This window comes from Macaca fascicularis, chromosome 7, assembly GCF_037993035.2.
Source record: "Macaca fascicularis isolate 582-1 chromosome 7, T2T-MFA8v1.1".
NCBI classification, from domain to species: Eukaryota; Metazoa; Chordata; class Mammalia; order Primates; family Cercopithecidae; genus Macaca; species Macaca fascicularis.
The window spans coordinates 17,818,189-17,838,939 of NC_088381.1; the positions used below are offsets into that span (position 1 = coordinate 17,818,189).

Genomic DNA, 20,751 nt, shown 5'->3' on the forward strand with positions numbered 1-20,751 from the left:
ATTTTTCTCTTTACTCCGCCATCCTCATAGTCTGTTTTATCCTAAGGTATTTTGGTCACATGACAGCTCTCAGTTGTTAACAGGGCTTTTTTTTTTTTCTTGTTCACATCTGGCAGTAGAGGAAGAGAGATATATATAGAGAGAGATCGAGACTGAAATTGAGCAACACTCCTCCCGAGCATGGAATGTAAGTCCTTCCCCTCACTTTGATAAGTCAGTTTAGATCAGGAGAGTGCCGAGTGCCGAGGAGATTAGGCTAATGAGATTCCCCTCCTGATGCTGTGGTTGGGGTTCTGCTAGGGAAGAAGGTTGGAATGCCACAGAAATGGCAAACTTCAGGATGAGATAGAATAATAACAAAGTGCTATGCAGGTTATGCTTGGTTTTATTTTGTTTTTGCTTAATTTTTTGAGATAGGGTCTCACTCTGTCACCCAGGCTGAGTGCAGTGGTGTGATCACGGTTCACTATGGCCTTGACTTTCCTGGCTCAAGTGATCCTTTTGCCTCAGCCTCTCAAGTTGCTGGCACCACAGGCGTGTGCCCTACACCCAGCTAATTTTTTATTTTCTAATTTTTTCTAGGGATAGGGTCTCACTATGTTGTCCAGACTGGTCTCGAAATCTTGGACACGAGCAATCATCCCACCTTGGCCTCCTGAAGTGCTAGGATTACAGGCATGAGCCTCCATACCCAGCCTGTTTTTTTCATTACATGCTTTAGTCTTGGCTGTAGGATTAACTTTTATAGGAAACTAAAAATTAATTAGAATTCTGTTGCAGTCTAGGTGTAGGTATTACATACATGTAATTAGACCAGTAAAACCAAAGCTAATTCTAAGGCCAAAGAAAAGACTAGAAGAGTCCAAGAAGTCCTCAGTTTCTATCTAAATGTGTTGCTTCTCTTTGAAGTTCCCACAGGGCTATATAAGCTGTAGGATGGTGCCTCTTATTGTAGACTGAGAGCAATTGAATGTCATATATCTAGCAACACATTTGCCACTGAGACACATTTACTTTAGAGAAAGGGGATGTGGGCTGGGTGAGGTGGCTCACTCCTGTAATCCCAGCACTTTGGGAGGCTGAGGCAGGCGGATCACCTGAGTCAGGAGTTCGAGACAAGCCTGGCCAACATAGTGAAACCCCATTTCTACAAAAATACAAAAAAAAATTAGCCAGGCATAATGACGGGTGCCTGTAATCCCAGCTACTCAGGAGGCTGAGGCGGGAGAATTGCTTGAACACAGGAGGCGGAGGCTGCAGTAAGCCGAGATCGTGCCATTGCACTCCTGCCTGGGTGATAGAGCAAGACTCTGTCTCAAAAAAAAAAAAAAAAAGGGTATGTGTTACTTAGAAATGTGAGTTTACAGGCCAGGCGTGATGGCTCATGCCTGTAATCCCAGCACTTTGGGAGGCCAAGGCGGGTGGATCACTTGAGATCAGGAATTCAAGACCAGTCTGGGCAACGTGGTGAAACCCTGTCTCTACTAAAAATACAAAAAATTAGCCGGGCGTGGTGGCGGGCGCCTGTAATCCCAGTTACTCGGGAGGCTGAGACAGGAGAATGGTTTGATCCTGGGGGGCGGAGGTTGCAGTGAGCCGAGATTGCACCACCGCTGTCCAGCCTGGGCAACAGAGCAAGACTCCATCTCAAAAAAAAAAAAAAGAAAAAAGAAATGTGGGTTTACAGAGGAGTGGAACCAAATTTTATTATGGGTTATCCTTTGCATAGAATACTGTCTTCAGGAACTCTGAGAACACACTTTGTCCTATTTCTTTTTTATGCCACAGTGAGAGAATTTTAATCACAATCAGCAAGGCTCAACTATACCCATGTAGGCAGAGGCCCACGTACATACAGTGCCACTCTGCTCTTCTGTTTGTCTCCTAGAAGTGGTACCTTACTGCTTTCCTCTTTGAACTGGTGACGTTACAATGCTTTGTGTAGGCCAGGCGCAGTGGCTCATGCCTGTAATCCCAGCACTTTGGGAGGCTGAGGCGGGTGGATCACCTGAGGTCAGGAGTTCGAGACCAGCCTGACCAACATGGTGAAACCATGTCTCTTCTAAAAATACAAAATTAGCCAGGCATGGTGGCGCATGCCTGTAATCCCAGCTACTCGGGAGGCTGAGGCAGGAGAATTGCTTGAACCTGGGAGGCAGATGTTACAGTGAGCCAAGATCACGCTATTGCACTCCAGACTGGGCAATAAGAGTGAAACTCCATCTCTAATAACAATAATAATAATAATAATAATAATAATAATAATAATGCTTTGTGTAAAAGATACAGCCCTATTTACAGGTGGATAGTGTTAAAAAAAAAAAAAAAAAGTGAAAAGTAAAATTCATCTTAGAATGCCCAGGGCATGGTAAGTAAGAGAGAATTCTAGAGGTCTACAGGTTTTCCTTCCCACATTCTAATTGTCTTCTTTTTTTTTTTTTTTTTGAGACGGAGTCTCGCTCTGTCGCCCAGGCTGGAGTGCAGTGGCGCGATCTCGGCTCACTGCAAGCTCCGCCTCCCGGGTTCACGCCATTCTCCTGCCTCAGCCTCCCGAGTAGCTGGGACTACAGGCGCCCACAACCGCGCCCGGCTAATTTTTTATATTTTTAGTAGAGACGGGGTTTCACCGTGGTCTCGATCTCCTGACCTTGTGATCTGCCCGCCTCGGCCTCCCAAAGTGCTGGGATTACAGGCGTGAGCCACCGCGCCCGGCTCTAATTGTCTTCTTAAATGGTTTAAGTTTTTATAAAACATAATGATGTGGAAAGTAGAGTCTACATTAGAATATTTTTTTGGGTGTTGAGGAGTATAGGTAGAGTAGAGCTTGGGAGAGTAGCCAGGAAGAAATAGCAGCATTATTCATAGAATCCAAAAGGTAGAAGCAATCCTAGTATCCATCGACAGATCAATGGATAAATAAAATGTTGGGTACACATATAATGGAATATTAGTCTGTATTAAAATAGAAAATTCTGAGGCCAGGCTCGGTGGCTCACGCCTGTAATCCCAACACTTTGGGAGGCCGAGGCGGTTGGATCATGAGATCAGGAGTTCGAGACTAGCCTGGCCAATATGGTGAAATCCCATCTCTACTAAAAATACAAAAATGAGCCTGGCGCGGTGGTGGATGTGTGTAATCCTAGCTACTCGGGAGACTGAGGCAGGAGAATTGCTTGAACCCGGGAGGCGGAAGTTGCAGTGAGCTGAGATCACACCACTGCACTCTAACCTGGGTGACAGAGCAAGACTCCATCTCAAAAAAAAAAAAGGAAATTCTGGCACATGGTACAACATGGATGAATCTTGAAGACATTTTGCTGAGTGAAATAAAGTGGATATAAAGGACAAATATTGTATGATTCCTCTTATGTGAGGTTTCCAGAGTGGTCAAATTTGTAGAGACACAAAGTAGAACAGTGGTTGCCCAGGGCTGGGGGATGGTGGTGGTGATGGTAATGGAGTTGTTGTTAAAAGGGTACATTTTCTGCTGGTGAAGATGCAGAAGTTATGGGGAGATGGATGGTGGTGATGCTTGCACAACAGTGTGAAAGTACTTAATGCCACAGAACTGTACCTGTAGAAAAGGTTTAACTGATAAATTTTATGTATATTTTACCACAATAAAAAAAAAAAAAGAAGCAGCCAGGCATGGTGGCTCATGCGTGTAATCCCAACACTTTGGGAGGACAAGGTGGGCGGATTGCCTGAGGTCAGGAGTTTGAGACCAGCCTGGCTAACATGGTGAAACCCTGTCTCTACTAAAAATACAAAAATTAGCTGGGCATGGTGGCACCTACCTGTAGTCCCAGCTACTCAGGAGGTTAAGACAGGGAAATCGCTTGAACCCAGAAGGCAGAGGTTTCAGTGAGCCGAGATCATGCCACTGCACTCCAGCCTGGGTGACACAGCAAGACTCCGTCTCCCAAAAAGAAAAAGAAAAAAAAAGAAGCAATAGCATTGATTGAAGTAAAGGTAAAGGTTTGTAGCCCGGGCAACGGAATGAGACCCAGTATCTACCAAAAAAAAAAAAAAAATTGAGCTGGGCATGGTGGCACACACCTGTATTCCTAGCTACTCAGTAGGCTGAGGCAGGAGGATCACTTGAGCCCAGAAGTTTGGGGCTGCAGTGAGCCATGATTGCACCACTGCACTCCAGCCTGGGCGACAGAGTTGAGACCCCATCTCTTAAATAAAATAAAATAAAATAAAATAAAGGAAGGTAAAGGTTTGACTGAGATCATTCTTTTGGTTTTTCATTAAGCAAATGTTTGAGCACCTACTACATGCCAGGTACTATTTTAGGCCCAGGATACAGTGATGAATAAATCAGGTAAGGCCCTTGTTTTCTTAGAACTTAAGATCTAATAAGAGAGACAGACTATAGAGAAGACGGGTGAATAAACAAGGTTTATTGTGGCGAGGTCTGTGAAGGAAGTGAATACATGAGATGAGAAAGGCATGGGGAGATGTCACTACTTTAGAAAGAGTGGTCGGTGAAAGGCCTCTCTGAGGAGCTGAAATTTGAGCTAAAGGTCCCGGCACAGTGGCTCACCGCTATAATCCTAGCACTGTGGGAGACTGAGGCAGGAGGATTGCTTGAGCCCAGGTGTTCAAGACCAGCTGTCCGGGCGTGGTGGCTCACGCCTGTAATCCCAGGACTTTGGGAGACTGAGTGGGGTGGATCACAAGGTCAAGAGATCGAGACGATCCTGGCCAACATGGTGAAACCCCATCTCTACTAAAAATGCAAAAATTAGCCAGGCGTGGTGGTGCGTGCCTTAATCCCAGCTCCTCAGGAGGCTGAGGCAGGAGAATTGCTTGAACCTGGGAGGCAGAGGTTGCAGTGAACCGAGATCATGCCACTGCACTCCAGACTGGGCAAAAGAGCAAGACTCCATCTCAAAAAAAAATCGATTTATCTAGACAAAGACCTTGTACCTTTCACCAGCCTGGGCAACATAGTGATACCGTAGCTCTACACAAATTTTAAAAAATTAGCCAGGCGTGGTGTCTGTGGTTCCCACTACTCTGGAGGCTGAGGTGAGAGGATCCTTTGAGCCTGGGAGGTTCAGGCTGTAGTGAGTCATGATTGTGCTGCTGCACCCAGCCCGGGAGGCAGAGCAGGACCCTGTCTGAAAAAATAAATAAATAAAAATAAAATTAATCAACCACATTAAACAGAACAGAAAAAATATATATATCAGAAGTCTCTCCTAGCTTCTTCCTTTCTCTGGAATTCTGATACATACCTTACAAGGAGTAAATTAGATTTTAAAATTACTTTTATGTCATCTTTCAGTGGACTCACCCTTTTATTTTGGAGGGGAATGATACTTAAACCGGTAGATATTAATCCATGTTCTTATGCCTTTGTGCCTAATAATAGCTCTGCCTGGAATGGCCACGCCTTGGCACATTTCAGTTTGTCTTTCAGGGCCTTGTTCAAATGTTACCTCTCCTTGATGTTTCCCCAGCTCCACCAGAAAGCCACGTCCGCCATACACTTTGTTCCCCCAACAGTTTGGATATGTTGTAGTGCTTAGGATGTAAGTAGGATGTATTCGAGAGAGTCGTGTATGTTGTTCTCCTCTACTAGATAGTGAGTTCCTAAGGACAGAGTCTAAATCCGTGGATCTTAATAGCTCTAGAGCAGTGGATTTGGGACTTTTAGGGTTTGCAGCACTCTGTTTAAGACCCACAATCTTAGTGGCATTCTTGAAGTGATTCAAAACCTAAAAACCACACTAAATTCAGTTGTGGGACAAGACATTCACGTCCTCAGGCTGGCGATTTGTCACCACACCTATAAAATCACCCAGAGATAACACCCTATTCTGTTGGTAGCGCTTCAGCAACAGTGGCAGAAATCTAATGACTTTGCTTTTCTGATTTCTATCTCATGGACCTAAGCAAAGTTCTCCTATATCGTAGTTTCTAGAAGGCTTAAAGAGAAAGAAACATGATAAGGCCAGGAGACCATCTGAGCCATCATATTTACTTGAAACTCAATTTCTTTACCTGCGGGACTCCCCAGTGGTAGAGAATTACTTGAAATTTGAGACAGTTTTGCCCAGGAGGCTCTTTTCCCAAAGCAGTGCTTTGTGTGGGCCGCTCTCATGGTGCCTGTGTGGTGCCTGTTGTTGGTTCTCCCTGAGTGGTACCTGGTAGAACTGATGTTTGTGGGAGGTGACCTAACTTGCAGAACCACGTAAGGGGTGTGTTGGGGGGCTGTTTAACATTCTAGGTTAAGAAGAAGGACATTTGGCTTTCTTTTTATGAAGTTTTCTGATTTATTGGAAGAGGGAGCATACTTCATTTAACCTAAGAACTCATCAATTCTCAATTCTTCAGTGTTACAACTTTTTAAAAGCCCTATACGTAATGGCAGTTGTTCTTGGAAAATTGATTAATTGGCTGTTAGTTTTCTGTCTAGTGTCTTATATATTTAGTGCCTTGAGAAGGGGCATCACACTACAGAATTTTGACTAACTTTATGTTTTTCCCTTACAGTTGCTTTTCGACTATATGATTTGGATAAAGATGAAAAGATCTCCCGTGATGAGCTGTTACAGGTATGTCGGAGAGCTCCTGGAGAACTTGTGCTTGGACTCTGCCTGCTTATTATTGTGGGCAGGACCTGTTCTTTAGTAAGCGTTTATTTAACACCTGCTATGTGCAGAGTCTTGTCCTGGTTATAAGGCAAAGGAGATGACCTGGGAAAACCTGAAATGGCTCATTATGTTTTCATAGACAGATGTCTCCACCATCTAAAAGCTAACTAGGCTGGGCATAGGGGCTCACGCCTGTAATCCCAACACTTTGGGATGCCAAGGCGGGCAGATCACCTGAGGTCAGGAATTCAAGAGCAGCCTGGCCAACATGATAAAAACCCGTCTCTACTAGAAATACAAAAAGTGAAGGGGTGGCCTGCCCCTCCACACCTGTGGGCGTTTCTTGTTAGGTGGGACTTGAGAAAACAAATGAGACGGATAGGCAGCCATCATGAACGACACCGTAACTATCCGCACTAGAAAGTTCATGACCAACCGACTACTTCAGAGGAAACAAATGATCATTGACGTCCTTCACCCCGGGAAGGCAACAGTGCCTAAGACAGAAATTCGGGAAAAACTAGCCAAAATGTACAAGACCACACCGGATGTCATCTTTGTATTTGGATTCAGAACTCATTTTGGTGGTGGCAAGACAACTGGCTTTGGCATGATTTATGACTCCCTGGATTATGCAAAGAAAAATGAACCCAAACATAGACTTGCAGGACATGGCCTGTATGAGAAGAAAAAGACCTCAAGAAAGCAACGAAAGGAACGCAAGAACAGGATGAAGAAAGTCAGGGGGACTGCAAAGGCCAATGTTGGTGCTGGCAAAAAGTGAGCTGGAGATTGGATCACAGCCGAAAGAGTAAAGGTGCTGCAGTAAAGGCTACCTGTGTCCATTTTGGATTTTTCACAAGCAGATTAATAAACTAAAAACTTTCATGTGAAAAAAAAAAAAAAGAAATGAGACACAGAGACAAAGTATAGAGAAAGAAAAAGTGGGCCCCAGGGACCGGCGCTCAGCATACACTCATTATCTTTACCATCTTAGAAAAAGGGAAGTGGCAGGATAATAGGATCATCGTAGGGAGAAGGTCAGCAGTAAGACATATGAATAAAGATCTCTGTGAATAAGTTTAAGGAAAAGTGCTGTGCCTTGATATGCATATGCAAACATCTCCATAAACCTTTTTAGTGCATAAAGAGCAGCATTGCACTAGCAAGTCCCACTTTTCGTCCTAAGGCGGTTTTCTCCTTTCTCAGTAAACAGAACATACAATCGAGTATTACACCCGAGATGTTCCATTACCCAGGGACGGGCAGGAGACTGATGCTTTTCTCTATCTCAGCTGCCAAGAGATCTTCTTTCCTCTTGTACTGGTCCTCCTCAGCACAGACCCTTCACGGGTGTCAGGCTGGGGGACGATCGGGTCTTTCCCATCCCACGAGGCCATATTTCAGACTATCACATGGGGAGAAACCTTGGACAATACCTAGCTTTCTTGGGCAGAGGTCCCTGCGACCTTTGGCAGTGTATGTGTCCCTGGGTACTTGAGATTAAGTGAATGGTGATGACTTTTCACAAGCATACTGCCTTCAGGCACTTGTTTAACAAAGCACACCCTGCACAGCCCAAAATCCCTCAAACTTTGAGTCACCACAGCACATGTCTCTTGCAAGGACAAGGTTGGGGGTAGGGTCACAGATTAACAGCATCTCAAATACAGAACAAAATGGAATCTCTTATGTCTACTTCTTTCTATATAGACACAGTAACAGTCTGATCTTTCTTTTCCCCACAAAAAGTAGCTGTCCATGGTGGTGGGTGCCTGTGATCCCAGCTACTCGGGAGGCTGAGGCAGTAGAATTGCTTGAACCCAGGAGGCGGAGGTTGCTGTGAGCCGAGATTGCGCCACTGCACTCTAGCCTGGGCGACAAGAGCGAAACTCCATCTCAAAAAAAAAAAAAAAGTAAATAAATAAAAGCTAACTAAATGGCTTTTAGGTACTGACTGAGAGTTAAAATATACAACATGGTTTACATCAGGTAATTCATTTATTGCCAAATCAGATTATTGGCAGCCAGGTAATTCTGATGATACTTAGTTAAATGCAGTCATTTAGTCTGTCCTTAGGGTTGACTAAGAGTCAAGGAGCTGCTGCTGTGCTGGTGTACCCTGAGCCAACTGCCCACTGTTCTTTGTTGCTTCAAGGGATGATTCCCTGTTTTCCTACTAGCAGTGACTGGCATTTCATCCTAGGATGAAATTACTCAGGGCAGATTCAGGAGCAACCCAACGTATTCTTACATTTCTATGAGCAAAAAACAAAACAGTCTGCAGGTCAGTGTTAGTGTCCCTTGCTTTTGAGTTGGGAATTTCTTCAGCGAGAAGAGTTTATTTTCTTGAAAGTTGCTACATATGGTTTTCTGAGTTCTGAAGAAAAAAGACAGTGGCAGTCACTCTGTAGTTGCATGTGTTTATTCTCTGACCCAGATCTGACCTCAGGTGATCCACCCGCCTCGGCCTCTCAAAGTGCTGGGATTACAGGTGTGAGCTACCATGCCTGGCCCATGTTTTCTTAATATGATTCCTGTGAAAGTATTGGTTGAACTTTTGGAGGTTATTATCTTGATTGTGAGGACGGTGCCATGGGCGGGTACATATGTTAAACCTTATCCAATTGTACATATTACTTTTTTGTTTTTTTGTATTTTTAGTAGAGACAGGGTTTCATCATATTGGCCAGGCTGGTCTCGAACTCCTGACCTCAAGTAATCCACCCACCTCAGCCTCCCAAAATGCTGGGAGTACAAGCATGAACCATCATGCCTGGCCCCAACTGTCCATTTTAAATATGTACATTTTATTGTATATTATTTATACTTCAATAAAGATACTCTACTCCCCAACTCATTTTATGAGGCTAGCATAACTTTTGCCTGACAATCTTTTTTTTTTTTTTTTTGAGACAGAGTCTCACTTTGTTGCCCGGGCTGGAGTGCAATGTCACCATCTCAGTTTACTGCAACCTCTGCCACCCAGGTTCAAGCGATTCTCGTGCCTTAGCCTCCTGAGTAACTGGGATTACAGACATGCTCCACCATGCCTGGCTAATTTTTGTGTTTTTAGTAGAGATGGGGTTTTGCCACGTTGGCCAGGCTGGTCTTGAACTCTTGGGCTCAAGCAGTCCACCCACCTCAGCCTCCCAAAGTGCTGGGATTACAGGCATACCCGGCCACACCTGACAATCTTATAAAAGACAGTATAAGAAACGAAAATTAGGGGCCGGGCATGGTGGCTCATGGCTGTAATCTGAGCACTTTGGGAGGCCGAGGCAGGTAGATCACAAGGTCAGGAGATTGAGACCATCCTGGCTAACATGGTGAAACCCCATCTCCCCTGTCTCTACTAAATATACAAAAAATTAGCCGGGCATTGTGGCGGGCGCCTGTAGTCCCAGTTACTCGGGAGGCTGAGGCAGGAGAATAGCGTGAACCCAGGAGGCAGAGCTTGCAGTGAGCCGAGATTGTGCCACTGCACTCCCACCTGGGTGACAGAACAAGACTCTGTCTCAAAAAAAAAGAAAAGAAAATTATAGCTCAATCTCTTTTATGCAAATAGTTGTAAAAATCCCAAACAAAATATTAACACACTGAATCCAGCAATATATAATATAATATATATATTATAGCCAAGGATATATTATAGCCAAGGTGCAATTGTACTAGAAATTCAAAGTCGGTTTAACATTAGAAAATCAACCAATATATTTCACCCACACCAACACTTTAAAGAAGAAAAATTGAGTGGTCTTTTCCATAGAAAAATGTAATGGATAAAATCATCATCCATTTATTTTATTTTATTTACTTATTTATCTTTTTTTCTTTTTTTTGAGATGGCGTTTCGCTCTGTCACCCGGGCTGGAGAGCAGTGGCGCGATCTTAGCTCAGTGCAACATCCGCCTCCCGGGTTCAAGCAATTCTCCTGACTCAGCCTCCCATGCAGCTGGGATTATAGGCACGCACCACCACGCGCTGTTAATTTTGTATTTTTAGTAGAGATGGGGTTTCACCATGTTGGTCCAGGGTGGTCTCGATCTCCTGACTTCAGGTGATCCACCTGCCTCGGCCTCCCAAAGTGTGTGAGCCAGCTTGCCTGGCCTCACCATCCATTCATGATTTAAAAAAAAAAAAAAGTCTTAGAAAACCAGAAGTAGAGGGAACCTTTCTTAAATCAATAAAGCGTATATATAAAATCCTTCACCAAACATTAAAAATACAAGACGGGCGGATCACGAGGTCAGGAGATCGAGACCATCCTGGCTAACACGGTGAAACCCCGTCTCTACTAAAAAATACAAAAAACTAGCCGGGCGAAGTGGCGGGTGCCTGTAGTCCCAGCTATTCGGGAGGCTGAGGCAGGAGAATGGCGTGAACCCGAGAGGATGGAGCTTGCAGTGAGCTGAGATCCGGCCACTGCACTCCAGCCTGGGTGACAGAGCAAGACTCCGTCTCAAAAAAATAAAAATAAAAAAAAAATAATAGTAGGCTGCGTGCTTTGTTTCACCTCTGTAATTCCAGCTACTCGGGAGGCTGAAGTAGGAGAATCATTTGAACCTAGGAGGAGGAGGTTGCAGTGAGCCGAGATCGGGCCACTGCTCTCCAGCCTTGGCAACAGAGCAAAACTCTGTCTTAATAATAATAATAATTCACTATTAAACTTCTTTTTTTTTATTTTTTTGAGACAGAGTCTTGCCCTGTCACCCAGGCTGGAGTGCAGTGGTGCGATCTTAGCTCATTGCAACCTCCACCTCCTGGGTTCAAGCGATTCTCTTGCCTCAGCCTCCTGAGTAGCTGGGACTATAGGCACCTACCACCACGCCTGACTATCTTTTGTATTTTTAGTAGAGACAGAGTTTCACCATGTTGGCCAGTCTGGTCTTAAATTCCTGACCTTGTGATCAGCCCACCTCAGCCTCCCAAAGTGCTGGGATTACAGGCGTGAGCCACCGCACCCGGCCTTAAGAACTTTGACTGGAACAATAAGTGGCGGCATGGACAGGCGGAGGGAGCACTGGGCTGGGGATGGAGGCCTGGGCAGATAGTCCATGCCACTGCTTCCTGGGACCTGAGTCAAGCCACCTCTGGGCCATCATGTCCTCATTAACAGATCGGATGAGATGACCTTTTTTTTTTCTTTTTTGAGACAGTCTCACTACATTGCCCAGGCTGGCTTGCACACTTGGGCTCAAGTGATTCTCTGGCCTTAGCCTTCCAAGTAGGTGGGACCAGTAGCTGGGACGACATACATATGTCATTTGCACCTGGTGAAATGATGTTAAAGACACCACCACTTCTATCCCCACCCTCCGACTCACACTATAGATACCCATACATAATCCAGTTTTATAATTCTACAAATAAAACACCTCAAAATATTTGGTCTGGGATCTGAAGAAGCTGCTGTTTGAGGTTGGATTCATCTGCTTGGCCACACACAGGGAATATGGCAAATGAGTTGTCTATTGATTATCTTTGCTAGCATTCTCTTTTTTTTTTTTTTTTTGAGATGGAGTCTCGCTCTGTTGCCCAGGCTAGAGTGCAGTGGCATGATCTCAGCTCACTGCAACCTCCTTCTCCCGGGTTCAAGTGATTCTCCTGCCAAGGCACGCACTACCATGCCCGGCTAATTTTTGTGTTTTTTTTTTTTTTTTTTTTTGAGACGGAGTCTCACTCTGTCCCCCTTGCTGGAGTGCAATGGCCGGATCTCAGCTCACTGCAAGCTCCGCCTCCCGGGTTCAGGCCATTCTCCTGCCTCAGCCTCCCGAGTAGCTGGGACTACAGGCGCCCGCCACCTCGCCCGGCTAGTTTTTTTGTATTTTTTAGTAGAGACGGGGTTTCACTGTGTTAGCCAGGATGGTCTCGATCTCCTGACCTCGTGATCCACCCGTCTCGGCCTCCCAAAGTGCTGGGATTACAGGCTTGAGCCACCGCGCCCGGCCTAATTTTTGTGTTCTTAGTAGAGATGGGTTTCACCATGTTTTTCAGGCTGGTCTCGAACTCCTGACCTCGTGATCTGCCTGCCTTGGCTTCCCAAAGTCCTGGGATTACAGGCATGAGCCACTGCACCCGGCGCATTGTCTCTTTTTATTAATCCTTCTATTTGTGTATATTTGTACCTAAAATGTACAACTTCCAATTTTCTTTTTTTTTTCTTTTTTTTGAGAGGGAGTGTCTCTCTTGTCGCCCAGGCTGGAATGCAATGGCGTAATCTCGGCTCACTGCAACCTCCACCTTCTGGGTTCAAGCGATTCTGCCTCAGCCTCGCAAGTAGCTGGGATTACAGGTGCCCACCACCATGCCTAGCTAATTTTTGTATTTGTAGTAGAGATGGGGTTTCACCATGTTGGCCAGGGCTGGTCTCGAACTTCTGATCTCAGATGATCCGCCCACCTCGGCCTCCCAAAGTGCTGGGATTACAGGCGTAAGCCACCACCCCCGGCCACAACTTCCAATTTTCAACAATTGGTTTATTTAAAAAATAATCAGTTTGGATACAAATCAGTATTTCAGCTTTTTTTCTTTTTAGAAAATCATGTAATTTACTATTGATGGATTGATTGATTGACTGATAGGGTCTCTCTCTGCTGCCTAGTCTGGAATGCAGCGACTATTCACAGGCATGATCATAGCACACTGCAGCCTTGAACTCCTGGGCTCAGACCATCCTCCTGCCTCAGCCTCCCGAGTAGCTGGAACTATAGGCACGCACTACCACACCCAGCTTGTAATTTTGCTCTTGTTGCCCAGGCTGGAGTGCAGTGGTGCAATTTCAGCTCACTGCAACCTCTGCCTCCCGGGTTCAAGCTATTATCATGCATCAGCCTCCCGAGTAGCTGGGATTACTGGTATGTACCACCACACCCAGCTAATTTTGTATTTTTAGTAGAGACAGGGTTTCTCCACCATGCCCGGCCCATGAAATCGATTTTTAAAAAGCAAATTACAGGCCGGGCGCAGCGGCTCACGCCTGTAATCCCAGCACTTTGGGAGGCCAAAGCAGGCAGATCACCTGAGGTCGGGAGTTCGAGACCAGCCTGACCAATGTGGCAAAACCCCGTCTCTACTAAAAATGCAAAAATTAGCCAGGCATGGTGATGGGCACCTGTAATCCCAACTACTCGAGAGGCTGAGGCAGGAGAATCACTTGAACCTGGGAGGTGGAGGTTGCAGTGAGCCGAGATCATGACATTGCATTCCAGCCTTGGCAATAGATCAAGACTCCATATCAAGACTCCATCTCAAAAAAAAAAAAAAAAAAAAAATCTCATGAGATTGTAGAAGGAAGTAAAGGAGTAAAGGAGTGGAGGAAAGGAAGCCTGTGAACCACTGGACTAGAGGCCCTTTCCTTCCTGTGGAAAAGCTCAGTTCTTACCATCTGAAGACAGAGGTGGCTGACTGCAGTAATAATATAAGGAGTCAGAAAGGTACCCTGTCCCCCATTTTATATTGCCTAAGAACCAGCCTTTCCATATTGCCTGACAGTCAAATTGTTAAAGTTGCTTATTTTTTTTTTTTAAGGAAGCAATTTTCAACGTATGTTCATACCCTAAAGATGTTAATAGAATTCCCAGGGGCCCGAGGATTGGTGAAGTTTAAGACAGATTTAGTGAAACAGTGTTAAATTCTCTTACTCAATTCTCGCAACCCTTTAATTGTGCTTGTTATTTTTCTCAGAGGGGGATTTAGCATTTAACTCTTTAAGGATCTTTGTGTTTTCTTGGGCCATACTTTAGGAGCAGCTGGCTTAGTGCAGCACCTCAAAGACGACTACATTTGGGTGGGATTTCAGAAAGCCCCACCAAACTGATTTAAATCAATAAGGAACTAGTTAGGCTCACGCAACAAGAATGTTTGGGACAGACTGTCCACGCTGGTACAGTACCTCACTGATGTCCAGGAATCAGGCTTATTCTGTGTTCTTGGCCTGGCATCCATAACTCGTATTACTCACCTCATGGCTCCAGGGTGGCTGTAGTGCCACCAGACAGCATATCTGTATTCTGGGTAAGAAGAATGAGGAAGGGCAAAATGCAAAGGACTCTCCCTTAGTCTTTGTCTTCTTATCCAGTCACCTAGATAAATTCTGCTTACATCATTGCCTAGATGAGAAGATAAGGGTTTCAGCCTTTTAGCTGTTATTTAGTCACATGATGGTAAAGATGGGGATACATTCTGAGACATGCAATGTTAGGCAATTTTGTAGTTGTAGGAACATCATAGAATGTACTTACATTAACCTAGATGATATAGCCTACTATACACCTAGGCTATATGGTGTAGCCTATTGTTCCTAGACTACAAACCCATACAGCATGTTACTGTTCTGACTACTATATGCAGTTGTAACAAAATGGTAAGTATTTGTGTATCTAAACATATCTGTGGCTGGGCATGGTGGCTCATGCCTATAATCTCAGCACTTTGGGAGGTGGCAGAAGGAGAATTGCTTGAGCCCAGGAGTTGAAGGCCTGCCTGGGCAACACAGTGAGACCTCATTGCTACAAAAAATTTTGAAAAATTAGCCAGGCGACTGGGTGCAGTGGCTCAGATCTGTAGTCTCAGCACTTTGGGAAGCAGAGGCGGGCGAATCATGAGGTCAGGAGTTCGAGACCAGCCTGGCCAATATGGTGAAACCCTTTCTCTACTAAAAATACAAAAATTAGCTGGGTGTGGTGGCACGTCCCTGTAATCCCAGCTACTCAGGAGGCTGAGGCAGGAGAATCGCTTGAACCTGGGAGGTGGAGGTTGCAGTGAGCCGGGATCATGCCATTGCATTCCAGCCTGGGCAACAAGAGTGAAACTCCGCCTCAGGGGGAAAAAAAAATTAGGCATAGTTGCATGCACCTGTAGTGTAGTACCAGTTACTTGGGAGGCTGAGGTGAGAGGATCACTTGAGCATGGGAGGTGAGGCTGCAGTGAGCCACATTCGCACTCCAGCACTCCAGTTTGGGCAACAGAGTGAGATCCTGTCTCAAAAAAAAAAAAAATATATATATATATATCTCTAAACATGGAAAAGGTACGGTAAAAATAGGGTACTGTAATCTTTTTTTAAGATTGTTTTGGCTAGGCGTGGTGGCTCACGCCTGTAATCCTAGCACTTTGGGAGGCCGAGGTGGGCGAATCACGAGGTCAGGAGATTGAGACCATCCTGGCTAACACAGTGAAACCCCTTCTCTACTAAAAATACAAAAAATTAGCTGGGCGTGGTGCCGGGCACCTGTAATGCCAGCTATTTGGGAGGCTGAGGCAGGAGCATGGCGTGAACCCAGGAGGGAGAGCTTGCAGTGAGCTGAGATCGCACCACTGCCCTCCAGCCTTGGCGACAGAGCAAGACTCCGTCTCAAAAAAAAAAATTAACTTTTAGGTTTAGGGCTACACATGCAGGTTAGTTATATAGGTCAACTCTTGTCATGGGGGTTTGATGTACAGAATATTTCGCCACCCAGGTACTAAGCATAGTACCCAATAGTTATTTTTTTCTGTTTCTCACCTCCCACTCCGCCCTCTGGTAGGCCCCAGTGTCTTTTGTTTCCCTTTTTGTGTCCATGTGTTCTCATCAAAATACATTATTATAATCTTACAGCACCACCATTATATATGTGGTCGGTCATTAACCAAAACATTATTATGCAGTGCATGACTGTATTTGAGGGCATCAAAGGAAAAGGGGGATGGTGATAGCTTTATTTTTAATCTCAATAGTCCCTCTGATTCCCAAGACCCTTGTAATTCCTGGCTCTTGGCCTTCCAGGTGCTACGCATGATGGTCGGAGTAAATATCTCAGATGAGCAGCTGGGCAGCATCGCAGACAGGACCATTCAGGAGGCTGATCAGGATGGGGACAGTGCCATATCTTTCACAGAATTTGTTAAGGTTGGTCACTTACCTCTTTGTTTGAAAAAGTGACGTTTTACTGCACAGGAGGAAGTTTGGAGAACATTACTCAGATAAGAGCTTGGGAGTGTTGTGACATTCATAACCTTCGTAACTGTTACTGGTTTTCTTCCCCAGGTTTTGGAGAAGGTGGATGTAGAACAGAAAATGAGCATCCGATTTCTTCACTAAAGGAGACCAAACTGTTCCTTGCAGTCTAGTATTTAAGAACTGGAACTTGAAAGTCCTCCTTCCACCAACTCCACCTCCACCCCCTCATTCCCCTTCTCCCAAAGTACTACTGCTGTTGCATGACAACCCCAAATATGTTCTGTCAACACAAACCTGCCTTTGGTGTATAAACAGGGCATTACAGAATGGTACACCCTATCTATTTCTGTTCGGTATCCATTCACTAGTTCTTCATTTATAAGTATCTTCCCTGTTCTGCCGCTGAATGCCACACATCCATCCAGTCTGAGAAAGTGAGAGAGGCAATCATGCCAAGAACAAGCCAGCAAAGCTCTTTCACCAGGTGTAGACTGTAGCCCTGCTGCCTTCCCTCCAGCGAGTCTGCCAGCATGCTTTATCCTTTTTATATGTTCTTTGCTTCCTACTTGTGTGTCATCCAACATACTGTTCACTTTCTCTGGCAGTCTTTCTGCCTTTCATTAAGCCTCAAAATCTCCTCTGTTCTACTTGCACCACAAGCTATGCCCTATATATGTATTTTTGACTTGGCAGGATAGTCCAGGGGTCTGGCAGTTTTTATTTACCTTCATTATTAAATGGGCCTCTGGGATGTTGCCTCTCCAGGAGCTTTTTGGTAACCAACATTTCTCTCAAAGTATGAGACCATCCTCTGCACTCCGCTCTGTCATCAAAGGCTGCTAGGTGGAGATACCCTTTTTGAAAGGTGGCCTTGGTGAGAGGTATGGAGTCAAGTCTTCTAGGCTGCTTGCCCACATCACTCTACCTCTGGCCTCTGATTCTCAACTTTGTACCTATGTGGCTCCTCTTGTTAGTGCAATGTTGACTGTTAAAAAAAAAACAGCAGTATGCTTACAGGTTTGCTTAGTTTGGGGACACTGTAACTACCAGAATGGCTGCTCTGACAATATGCCTAGGGACTTTCTCATGGCTTTTGTTAACAAGGAGGCTGGGCACCCTATAAAGCCTCATGCATTCACACCTTTGCAGCATGGTTTATGCCTCAGTGTTATGTGCACTGCAATGTTTTCCACTTCACATTTCCAAGTAGAAAGATTAGTGTTACGGAAGTGCCTAATATCCCAGTCCAAATTTATTTATTTATTTATTTATTTTTTGAGACAGAGTCTTGCTCTGTCGCCCAGGCTGGAGTGCAATGGTGTGATCTCCGCTCACTGCAACCTCAGCCTCCTGGGTTTAAGCGATTCTCCTGCCTCAGCCTCCCAAGTAGCTGGGATTACAGGCACGCACCACCATGCCCGGCTAATTGTTTGTATATTTAGTGGAGACAGGGTTTCACCATGTTGGCCAGGCTGGTCTTGAACTCCTGACCTCGTGATCCACCCGACTCAGCCTCCCAAAGTGCTGGGATTATAGGCGTGAGCCACCACGCCTGGCCCCAGTCCAAAATATTTAAAGATTGCTTCCTTAGTGTCTTGAAGTTTTGCACAAATTTTTTTTTGAGACGGAGTCTCACTCTGTTGTCCAGGCTGGAGTGCAGTGGCATGATCTTGGCTCACTGCAACCTCTGCCTCCTGGGTTCAAGCAATTCTCCCGCCTCAGCCTCCCAAGTAGCTGGGTTTACAGACGTGGCCACCATTCCTGGGTTATTTTTGCATTTTTAGTAGAGACGGAGTTTCACCATGTTGACCAGGTTGGTCTTGAACTCCTGATCTCAGGTGATCCTCCGACCTCGGCCTCCCAAAGTGCTGGGATTACAGGCATGAGCCACCATGCTCAGTCACAAAATTCTTTATGAATTTTACACTTGGCAAATGTTAATGATGAAAGCCATAGTCTGCTCCTAATACATGTCCAAAGCATTGACTATTTATCATTAGCTGCCTGGTTACATTAGCTCCCTAGCTCCTTGTATAGACCACTGCTAATCCCTTAAAAACAAGAGGTCTGGCACTAGTAGCACAACCTAAGGTGGCATTACAGGTCTTTGAGCAAGCCACAGTCAAACTTTTCTGCCAAAGTCAGTAGACTTCAGTGTATCAGGCTGCTGCTATCCTAATGTATGTGTCTATGAGTCTATTTATCCACACATCTGCCCTTGGCTGACTTTCTCTGACTCATTGCTTGCTTGCTTGTTTCCTTGCTTTGGAAAACTATTGAAGATGTGTAGGTTATTCTTTAGGAAGGGGATTGCTACAAAAATACCACTGCAAAAGGGTGGAAAAGGGTGGAGAACAGGGGAGTAGCCTGGCTGGATGGCTCAAATATAAATGAATGAGGAATTCTTTATGAGTATCAGTCACACTTTGTGATCAAGTGATGTAATATAGGAATTAGTGTAAAAGGGAAGAATGTCTGATACTGATCTATTAGGTACTTTAGAGGCTTCTTGATTGGCATAAAGTTCCTAAGGTTATAGCTTTTCCCTCCTTTTGGCTGTATAGCAAAGTGTTTTAATCCAAGGTTGTGCCTTACTGTTCCATTAAAATTGTATCTTCGATCCATCAATAAATACTTGTGGTTGAAACAAAATAACTTTTGTCCATTTTACAAGAATTTTATGTAACTTAGTCCCTTCAAGTTTGAAATCACAGTGTCTCCCTAACTCAAGTTTATGTCTGTACTGTCAGCTGCAGTCTACTCTGCTGCTGCCTGGACATATGAAGTGGAAACATTCTTCGAGGGGCCAGCACTTTTGGCCTCTAGACACAGTTTTGTCAGCTGTGGCCACTTCCCATTCATTCCAGCTAAGATGCAATTTCTGTGCTTGACTCCCCAACTCCTTCAATTTAGAAAAAGCCTAAAAATCCAGTATCTGTCTATTCCTTGTGAAGTTGCCCACCTCCTCATTCATGTGCAGCTTCAGTGGTGACATACTCTGCTTTTACATGGCTTTTTCTTTTCTTTTTTTTTTTTTTTTTTTGAGACGGAGTCTTTGTCACCCAAGCTGGAGTGCAGTGGCGCGATCTCAGCTCACTGCAAGCTCTGCCTCCTGGGTTACACCATTCTCCTGCCTCAGCCTCCCGAGTACCTGGGACTACAGGCGCCCACTACCATGCCTGGCTAATTTTTTGTATTTTTAGTAGAGATTGGGTTTCACCATGTTAGCCAGGATGGTCTCGATCTCCTGACCTCGTGATCCGCCTGCCTCGGCCTCCCAACGTGCTGGGATAACAGGCGTGAGCCCCCGCACCTGGCCAGCTTTTTCTTTTTGTTTTTTGAGATTGAGTCTCACTCTTGCCCAGGCTGGAGTGCAATGGCACAGTCTTGGCTCACTGCAACCTCCACCTCCTAGGTTCAAGCAATTCTCCTGCCTCAGCCTCCTGAGTAGCTGGGACTACAGGCACGTGCCACCACACCTGGCTAATTTTTGTATTTTTGGTAGAAATGGTGTTTCACCATGTTGGCCAGGCTGGTCTCCTGAGGTCAGTTGATTCACCTGCCTCGGCCTCCCAAAGTGCTGGGATTACAGGCGTGCGCCACTGCACCAGGCCAGGAATCTGCATTTCTATGCATTTCTATGAATCCACCCAGATGACAGCCCTCTTGGTGTTTGGCAAGCACGGTACGCTGGGCCCCTTGTCATAACCCCGAAGAGGAGCCACCCCATATATACCCTTCCTGTCATCTCACGCGTCCTTGTGAAGAGACCACCAAACAGGCTTTGTGTGAGCAACAAGGCTGTTTATTTCACCTGGGTGCAGGCGGGCTGAGTCCCAAAAGAGAGTCAGCAAAGGGTGGTGGATTATCATTAATTCTTACAGGTTTTGGGATACCCGGTGGAGCTAGGAGCAATGTTTTGCCGGCAGGGGGTGGATCTCACAAAGTACATTCTCAAGGGTGGGGAGAATTACCAAGAACCTTCTTAAGGGTGGGGAGATTACAAAGTACATTGATCAGTTAGGGTGGAGCAGAAATCACAATGGTGGAATGTCATCAGTTAAGGCTATTTTCACTTTTGTGGACCTTCAGTTGCTTCAGGCCATCTGGATGTATAGGTGCAGGTCACAGGGGATATGATGGCTTAGCTTGGGCTCAGAGGCGTGACACCTGCCCCTCTGGGAGATGGTGCAGAAGAAA

General features: G+C 45.3%; 1 protein-coding gene and 1 pseudogene across 4 annotated transcripts in view; both read left to right on the forward strand.

Annotated features, from left to right (window-relative positions):
* The window catches only part of CHP1 (calcineurin like EF-hand protein 1), a 55,695-nt gene extending 36,492 nt beyond the window's left edge, over window positions 1-19,203 (forward strand). For 2 of the 3 annotated variants that reach the window (XM_073995538.1, XM_005559233.5), the window contains exons 5-7: window positions 6,511-6,572; window positions 16,378-16,500; window positions 16,639-19,203. In XM_073995538.1, the coding sequence (XP_073851639.1) occupies window positions 6,511-6,572; window positions 16,378-16,500; window positions 16,639-16,692 (239 nt within the window). In that variant the 3' untranslated portion in view covers window positions 16,693-19,203. Of the gene's footprint in view, window positions 1-116; window positions 188-6,510; window positions 6,573-16,377; window positions 16,501-16,638 lie in introns of all 3 variants that reach the window. The other variant, XR_012414803.1, reaches the window with a different exon arrangement.
* On the forward strand, window positions 6,988-7,521 carry LOC102129101 (small ribosomal subunit protein eS24 pseudogene; annotated as a pseudogene). The gene has a single exon (XR_012414804.1). The product of XR_012414804.1 is annotated as a small ribosomal subunit protein eS24 pseudogene (transcript).
* Window positions 19,204-20,751: the final 1,548 nt, after the last annotated feature.